A 9,670-nucleotide genomic window follows, 5' to 3' on the forward strand; every position below is an offset into this window, starting at 1 on the left:
AAATGGCGCTATTAGATGTTAACAGAAATGACCAAAATATCCCAAGCTTCCATATGTATCAAAAAAAAATTTCAATTGGGAAAGATACAGTCCAACATCACCTAAAAAACCTATAAGGGGCTCACACTCCATCTCCGACAAGGAAGAGGCCGGTTTCTAGGGAATTTCATCCCCTTAGGAATAACAGCCCCACACCAGTCCACAACATCAGCTTGGATATCTCTAATGATAGATGGCAACGTCCTATTATTGTTTCGAAATGAACAAAATTTCCTCTCCTTCCAAATGTGGGAGATGTGCTTCCAAATGCCAATTTGGCAATGCTCCCAATAGAGTCCTCTATGAAGTTCTTCTCAATCCACTGAGCTTCTATGATGACTGTACTCGCAGGACCTCTCAATCTCCACCCGAAAAAAGGAACAAATTTAAGGGAGGCTAACAAAACATTCCTCTTCATAAGCTGATCTTTAGTAAAAGACCTTTGACCATGTACCTACAAACCGTTGCTGAATGCCTACGAATGCAACTCTTGAACCATACATTGGGTGCCCATGTCACCTTAGAGTTAGGGCTCTTCACAATGACCCAAGCTGATCTTGCCCCCTCCCCTCCCCCCCACCTAACTATGATCCATTGAAGGGGAGAGGCCAGGATTCAACCTGCCATCTATCAAGATAGACTCCAATGTACCCAGTATATAAGAACCCGCATCATAATGGAATTGGTCCTCATACCTATTAAGGAGGATCCAAGCAGGATGCCAAGGGTCAAGCCAAAGCAAGGTAGATGACCCATTTTGTAATACCCCGTACCCATTTAGCCTTATGAAAGTACTTGTTGGTACTGTCAGGTGTTAATGGATTCGAATTTCGATGGAACCCAGAGATGGGTATGTTTACCCGAAGATGAAATTTTAGAATTTTAACATTTTTATGGGAAAAAGATCTCTATTGGGGAGTGTGGCCCACACCAGCGGATCGTTCTCCTCTCAAGTTCTCTGACCGGTCAAGTTCCCAGGTTCCTCTAATAGGGGGGGGGGGGGGGCTGAAATGATGACCTCACCCCCTGCCCGAACACACTGCCCGGGTGGGGTGAGGTCATCATTTCCGCCCCACCTATGAGAGGAACCTGCGAACCTGACCGGTTAGGGAACCTAAGAGGAGAAAAATTCCACACCAGTACTCCCATGAGTCTATCTCTCTCCTCCCATATGAAAAGACACCTCTGCCCCCTTGTTTTAAGGAGGAGAGAGATAGACACATGGGAGTGGTGGTGTAGACCACACTCCTCGACAGAGATCTTTTTCCCAATAGGTCTTTTATCCAATTGTGAGAATATCAGGCGATTATGTCAAAGTGATTAGCTCCATACATCATTTTCATGATAAGAGGCTGAAAATTAAATTGAAAAACCCAAAAATTTAATATTTGAATTAGTGACGACATAATGTAGCAATCACTGCTCTTTTGAGCATAAAATTAGAAGAATCAGCATCTATTAAATTGGAATTTTACCCTAGTTGCCGACAGATAGGGCTGTAAACGGATCGAATTCGGCTCGGATAGTGCTATATCCGCATCCGCATTCGATTAGCTATCGGACGGATTCGGATAGTGCTAAATGGATATGGATCGGATATTTTATCCGTTTACATGTAAATGTAGCTTTTCGGATAGCTATAGCCTATCTGTATCCACATCCGTTTAGCTTTCAGACGGATTTGGATAATGCTAAACGGATACGGACACAGAAACGGAAACGGATTTCAGCTATTCATTTACACCCCTACCGACAGAGAGGGATGATGAGGAAGAGAAAGAAAAAAAAAAATAAAAAGAAAAAAAAAGAGCTTAGAGGCTTAGATCCTTGACAAACTAGTTTAAGAACAATGCAAGTCCGAGAGATTAAAATCAGGTTCTTGTCCCCTGCAGGTAACCACCCCACTACCCTATCTCACACCATCCATGAGTTGTCCTCTAATAAGTTCTCGCAATTCTGGAAGGTAGAAGTACCACCAAATATGAAGTCTTTGAATGAGGGTTGTTGCAATTTGGGCTGTTGAGCTTCTTTCATTTCCAAGCATGACATGGCCGCTGGAAGGTTTTCCTGTTGACATGTTATATTGAAAAGATGGGCCTTTGTAATATCCAACTCCATCTGAAGATGGTTTACAAGCTTCTGCAGATTGCAAATTACACCTGCACACCCATACACTGGGTCTCTAATCCTTGTTGTTGCTTCGTAGACCATGCTAACGACCGCATCAGCCCTCTGAGACTCTGGAAGTCCCTGCAATCACAAGTAGTGTTGCACGGCTGATACCATGTAAAGTTTCCATCCCAAAAGTTTGAAATTTTTAAGTAAAGATCAAGACTCCCATGTGTATAAGGGGGTTGTAGGCTAATTAGTAGCCGATGTGGGACAGTAGCTTACCTGCAAGAATTTCAAGACATTGCTAGCTCCAAATACCTTATGCACAGCCAAGAACTTGAGGGGTTGGGTAGGGGGAAAGTATGGTGCCAGGATACATGTTGCAACACATCTTCGACGGAGGCCTTTACAAGCAGCACAAGGTCTAATGACAAGAGGAGGACAAGGAGGAGGAGATTCATCTTCATGAGATGGATGATGACCAAGAGAAGATTGATCAAGTGAAGATGATGAAGTAGAAGTAAAGGCGAACAATGGAGATGGGATCATAGCATTGGTGACTTCATTTGAGTCCATGTCTTAGCAAGAGATTAATTAAGAGAATGTATTTAGAGATGAATAATTAAGATAGATTTGGCCTTGCTGTGAGGAGAGGAAAGGGTCTTATATGGATCCTCTGGCCAGGTGTGGGGGAAGACTGAAGAGAATAATAGGGGTGCTTGGTGTTAGAGTAAAAAATTTCAATATTGAGTAAGAAACACTCCCAAAAAGTATACCACATTGTGAGTGTTGCTTCTGGGCAAGTATCTATCTGACTCTCTTGATATGATTTTCTGTTTTAAAGTGTTTGGAGGTCCGAAATGCCCTTCATTGTTTCTTGTTTCTAGCCACCATAAAGTGCAATAATCGGCAAAGGTAGGTAGGAATGTAAATGGATAATCGAAAATCTGAATTCGATCCGCATCCGTATCTGTTTAGGAACATCCGTGTTCGTTTAGAGATATCCGGAAAAAAAATCCGAATACTTCGATAAAAATCCATTCAAAAAAATATTTGAATACTAAATAATAAAAAATTAAGTAAATAATGATCTTGAGGTTTTTTAAAGATTCCATAGGTTCTAGAATATGAGAAAAGAGAATCATGATCTAAGAGATATGGATTGAGAGTGAATTGAATTTGCTAGGTGGAGGAAGGTCCGGGTTACATAAGGCAGAAATGTAAACAGATGGTCGAAAATCCAAATTTGATCCGCATCTGAATCCATTCGAATCTGTTAAGAGATATCCGTATTTGGTGAGGGAATATCTGGATCCGATCACATCCAATCCGTATCCGAGCCGAATCCATCCATTTACAAGCCTAGTACCATGTAGGTGAATTGAAAATCGGTTCAAGGAAAAATATTTCGATTATATTTTTAGATTTTTCTTGTACTCCATGTTTAAGTTTGTGTAATCAGAATCACCAATTGCCTTATTTGAATTAAAATCAGTTGAGCCCCCTCTTTTGAATTGCCGGTTATTTATTTTTGTTCTTAAGTTTTTAATAATTTTGTTAAAACTTTTTTTAAATAAATAAGAGAAAATTGATAATTAAACTTGTTTCTTGTAGCAAGATAACGAAGTTTTTTAAATTAAAAACTCTTAAAATATATATATTTTGAGAAAATATTTGCCCTTTCATTTCTATTCTAATATGTGCCGATTTATTTCTATTCCAATTTTGAAACTATAATTGAACCATTTATTAAACGATTTCACGATTTTAGTTTAAACGATTTTCGATTTCAGTTTGAATTTTGAACACGACATAAAAAGAAAAAGAAAATTTCTTGGGGCACTGTTCTCTATGCCGTAGCGCAAGCTACACCCAAAAACATGGGAAGCCTGTGCAGGGAGGCAGGATGAACATTACACCCACCCCCATATGCGTGGGCACAGTCTGCGCTGCGGCACAGAGAACTTTCTCCCAAAATTCTTTTACTAACGAAGAGATTCCCACATGTTATTCACCCAATTAGTTACCATCAGCGAGCAGAAAATTTTTTCCGCATGGGGGTTTTGGGTTTCCACTGGGATGACATGAGCTCATGACGTCAATGTAATGTAATCCATGACGTCAGCTCTCTGTCTTCATCGTTTAAGGTCATGTAATCACCGCCGTCTGATACCATGAGTAATGCAATCAAGCGGCAATCGTACATTTGATGATTTCCATTCCGCTTGCTGACGTTGACTTTTCAATTTTCAATAGCCCAAGAGCCACCAGCTGGATCCTCTCTCCATGGGTAGTTGGGTCCAAGAACCCCACCCCAGCCCCAGACCAAGACCAGCCCACTTGAAGAATACCCGGGTCCATAGTGTACGATCCGTTTGTCCTAGGTGCGCTTTTTTCATGGAATCCTAGGGTGGCTATTTTGGAAGCTACTCGACAGAGCAGTGTTTATGGGTGTGTAGTACCAACATTTCCACAAAGACAAAAGACGTCTAAAGAACGACTGAGGTTTCAAGTTTCACAGCAGGGCTATGGCAAAGGAAGGCCCACTTTTTTATTTTTTTCGGTAAGCAAGGAAGACCCACACTAGTTCAATAAGATGGCATGATTCAGACTTTGGGTAGTCCTTAATATTTTAGAATCCATAATTCTTCTAGATGAATCATTTAATCTTCTCCTCGTGTGACACTTATATATATATTATTAGCTTACGCCCAGCCCAGCTCAATTAGTGCACGCCCAGCTCACCTAACCTTATCTCAGCAACATTGGCTTCTCCTAATTCTTTTCTTGCAAGTCTGTAAATGTATTAGATATTTATTCTTTTTTTCTTATCTCTCTTCCCCAATATGGACGAAATTTCGCTGCTACACACTAGTAGCAAGAACATTCTAGCTACAAGTCCGGCAGCCAAAGAAATGGAATCTTAAGGGGTATTTTAGAAATTACAAAAACCTAAGAAAGTATTTATGAACCCAAAGGGGGAAGTGAATTATCCCATTTCCTTGGCTGCTAGCCTTGTAGCAGGAACATTCCTGCTATAAGTGTAGCAGCAAAATTTTTTCCCCCCATTATAGGAAGATAGATTTTATCTTGGAGAGATTTTCTCCAAGGATTCTTTGTATTTTCTGTGTATAACCACACAACAATTCATAGAATATTCAAGTGAAGTTTTCACCTCAACGGATTCTCTAAATTCTATTTCTTATCATGGTATCAGTCTAGTCGATCCATCTTTTTTCCAATGGCTGGAGAACACCAGGCTGTTGCTACTGCTTCCAGCAATGCCATTCCCACGGCTTATCCCTCCTCTCCATACTTCTTGCATTCATCCGACCAACCTGGCAGTCCAGCTCCTCACCGGTGACAACTACCACACCTGGAGCCGAGCTGTTACGATGGCTCTTCAGGCAAAAAATAAGATCGGTTTCATCAATGGAACCATCACCAAACCTGCTACAGAACCAACCCTCTCTGCCTGGCTTCGATGCAACAGTATGGTGACATCGTGGCTCATTCATTCCACATCCCTGCCATTGCGAACAGCCTGCTGTGGAACACTAATGCTGCTGAAATTTGAAAGGAACTCCTTGATTGCTTTTCTCAAGGAAATGCTCCATGGATCTTCGAAATCCATCAGGCCATTGCTACTCTCAGCCAAGACACTGGTTCCATCTCCCAATATTACACCAATCTCAAAGCTTTGCACTATGAACTGGCCTGTTATCGTGTGCCTTGCCTGTTTGCACATGCAATGTCCTTGCACCTCTCAATAAACTCTTGGCTGAAGATCATTTGATGGATTTCTTACAGGGACTCAACGACTCATACGCCGCTGTCCGTAGCCAACTGTTATTAATGGATCCCCTTCCATCCATTAACAAAGCCTACTCTCTTCTCCTTCAAGAAGAGCGTCAACGAACCTTAACCGATTCTTGGCATCCTCAACCAGAGCATGCTGCCATGATGACTCAAGCGAATCCAAGATCATCTTCCAAATAGGACAACAGCTCACGTCTGAAATATCATTGCACTCACTGCAACGTTGACGGACATTCCAATTCCCGCTGTTTTAAATTACATGGGTACCCCCCGGGTTCCCTCGCAATGGCTCTTCAGCCAACCATGGTGGCTCTACCACCAGTGGTTGTGGATCTGGTTCATCATCCCGATACCCACAGTCCCCTCATCGTGCCAACATGACTTCTTCTCCATTGGATGACCCTGCTGTCGATTCGACCAGTGGATCGCCGTCATTCACAGCCGAACAAGTGCAACAACTTTTGGCCTTACTTCCCTCTGGTAACTCCCATGGCTTGGCAAACTTTGCAAGTAACTCCTCTTGTTTCACCGTCAATTAGCAACCCTATTAGATTATTGACAGTGGTGCCACCAATCATATGATCTCTGATCTTTCCCTTTTTCTTCCTACACTAAAGCAAGCCCCAATTTTTGTATTGGTCTGCCTACTGGCGCCAACACTCCTGTCGCCCATGTTGGCAGCGTCCAACTTTTTCCTCATCTAACTCTGCATAATGTTTTACATGTCCCTCATTTTAAATGTAATTTGTTATCTCTCAGCCAACTCACCAGTGATTCCAATCTCCATGTCATTTTTTCTGACTCCTCTTGTGCTTTTCAAGACCAACAAACGATAAAGATTTTTGCGACGGGTAGGAAACATGGTGGCCTCTACCTCTTGGACTCCCTGCCTGCTTTCACTACTGCAACTGTCACAGGATCCCACTTTGACCTTTGGCATTGGCGCCTTGGTCACCCGGCTACATCTTTATTTCCTACTTTAAAATCCTTAGATAATAATATTGTTTTTTCCAAGAAGTGCACTTGCACTGTTTGCCCCTTAGCAAAACAAACTCGCCTACCGTTTCCTTCTAGCACTATTAATACTGCATGTTGTTTTGAATTGATTCATGTTGATGTTTGGGGACCCTTTGGTATTCCATCTCATACTGGTGCACGTTATTTTTTAACTGTGGTTGATGACTTTTCTAGGAGTACTTGGGTTTATTTGATGAATCACAAATCTGATGTGTCTACACTTCTTTGTTATTTTATGGCTATGGTTCAAACCCAATTTAATGTTCTGGTTCGTAAAGTACGATCTGACAATTCCCGGGATTTCTTTAATAATCAAAATTTTGATTATTTTCGCTCATTGGGAGTAATACACCAATCCAGTTGTGTTCACACTCCACAGCAAAATGGTGTTGTGGAGCATAAGCACCATCATTTACTCACCATTGCACAGGCTTTACGCTTTCAAGCTAATCCACCCTTATCTTTTTGGGGGGAATATATCCTCACCGCTGCTTTTCTCATCAACCACTTACCTACCCCCGTACTCAACCATCAAACACCCTATGAGGTCCTTTTTCACAAAAAACCCATTTTATCTACCCTTCATGTGTTTGGATGTCTTTGTTTTGGTCACAACCCCACTGTTAAACATAAATTTGATCAACGTGCTTCCCCAGGTATATTTGTTGGGTACCCCTATAGTCAAAAGGGCTATAGAATTTTTGATCTCATTACTCAAAAAATTTATGTTTCACGGGATGTCCTCTTCCATGAATCAATCTTTCCTTACAACATGCTTGCCCCCACTTCTCCCTCTCCTGTTCTACCTCTTCCCCCCCCCCCCATCCATGACCCTGATTGGTCTCCACCCCCTCCTACAACCACCACCCCAACCCCACCTACACCCACCGATCCTATTATTGCCGATTTTCCACAGCCTCCCACACCCCCCGAATCCGACGTACCCCCTCCTCCCATCCTTGCCAACACCAACCATCCACCATCTCCTAACCACCCCAACCCAACCGATCCAACCAAGAGAACCCTACCACCCCACACACGTGCCCCACCCATTTACCTTAAGGACTTCTATGTTTCCGTTGCCCGCACACACTCTTCCTCTACTGTTGGTTCAGGTACTTCTCACCCTCTCTCTAATTTCTTATCATATGATCGTTTTAGTCCTAATCACTTTTCCTTTCTTAGCTCTCTATCTGTCACTAGTGAACCTGCAAATTTTATAGAAGCTATGAAGTTACAGGAGTGGCGTGATGCTATACACGCTGAAATTGTGGCCCTTGAGAAGAATGCCACCTGGACCATGGTCCCATTACCCCCTGGCAAGCGAGCCATCGGCTCCAAATGGGTCTATAAAATCAAAAGGAGCTCTGACGGTTCCATTGAACGTTATAAGGCATGCCATGTGGCCAAAGGGTATACTCAAATTGAGGGGGTTGATTATCACGACACCTTTGCCCCCGTTGCAAAGTTAGTAACTGTTTGCGCTCTCCTTGCCATTGCAGCTGCTCATGGTTGGATTTTGCATCAATTAGATGTAAACAATGCCTTTTTGCACGGGGACCTTGATGAGGAAGTATACATGACTCCCCCCCGGGTTATTGGCGAAAGGGAGAGAACCTCGTGTGTCGCTTGCAAAAAATCTTTGTACGGCCTCAAACAGGCCTCTCGCAATTGGTTCTCCAAGTTCTCAAAGGCCTTATTGCACTCCAGCTTCACACAATCTTAGGCTGATCATTCTCTTTTTTTCCTTCGTCAGCAAGATGCCTCTATTTTTGTCCTGGTATATGTTGATGACATCTTCATAACTGGTTCTGACATTGCCTCAATCACCACTGTGAAGAACCTCATTTGTCAGAAATTCCAGACCAAGGACCTTGGGACACTCAAGTATTTTCTCGGCCTTAAGATTGCACATTCTAGATCCAGCCTCTATGTCTCCCAACGCAAATATGCCTTAAATATCCTTGTAGACTTAGGCCTCACTGGCGCTCGCCCTGTAGATTTTCCTATGGAGTAGAATCTGAAGTTATATGATTCCGAGGGTGATGTTCTCTCTGACCCTTCTGTTTATCGACGGATGGTCGGTCGATTAATCTATCTGACGGTTACCAGACCTGATATTGTGTACACAGTCAACATTTTGAGTCAATTCATGCATCAACCTCGACAACCACACCTTGATGCTGGCGTACGGTTACTTTGCTACATCAAGGCTACACCAGGGCAAGGCATTTTCTTTCCCCGCCAATCAGATCTCTCTTTACGGGCCTATTGTGACTCTGATTGGGCGAGCTGTCCCATGACCCACAGGTCGACAACTGGATACTGTATTTTCATTGGCTCTAGCCCTATCTCATGGAAGACCAAGAAGCAAACCACAGTTTCTAGATCCTTGGCTGAAGCTGAATATCGAGCCATGGCTGTGGCAACTTGCGAACTCACATGGCTCTCTTACCTTTTACGTGATTTGGGCATCTCTATCAGCGCACCAATTTCTCTTTATTGTGATAATGCGGTGGCCCTCCACATCGCCGCCAATCCGGTCTTTCATGAGCGCACTAAGCATATCGAAATTGACTGTCATATGGTTCGTGATAAGATCCAACAGGGATTTCTTCGTCCGGCCAAGATTTCAAGCCAAGACCAATTGGCCGATTTATTCACCAAGTGTCTTGGCCGTGAG

The 9,670-nt window shown here is 42.8% G+C and overlaps 1 protein-coding gene across 1 annotated transcript; it reads right to left on the minus strand.

Annotated features, from left to right (window-relative positions):
- Positions 1–1,953: 1,953 nt before the first annotated feature.
- LOC122655468 (LOB domain-containing protein 1-like) lies at positions 1,954–2,727 on the minus strand. Its single transcript, XM_043849662.1, has 2 exons — positions 2,434–2,727; positions 1,954–2,289 (listed from the first exon to the last, which is right to left on the minus strand). The coding sequence occupies exons 1-2, from the start codon at positions 2,725–2,727 to the stop codon at positions 1,954–1,956; spliced, it is 630 nt and encodes a 209-aa protein (XP_043705597.1).
- Positions 2,728–9,670: the final 6,943 nt, after the last annotated feature.

This window comes from Telopea speciosissima, chromosome 3, assembly GCF_018873765.1.
Source record: "Telopea speciosissima isolate NSW1024214 ecotype Mountain lineage chromosome 3, Tspe_v1, whole genome shotgun sequence".
NCBI lineage: Eukaryota > Viridiplantae > Streptophyta > Magnoliopsida > Proteales > Proteaceae > Telopea > Telopea speciosissima.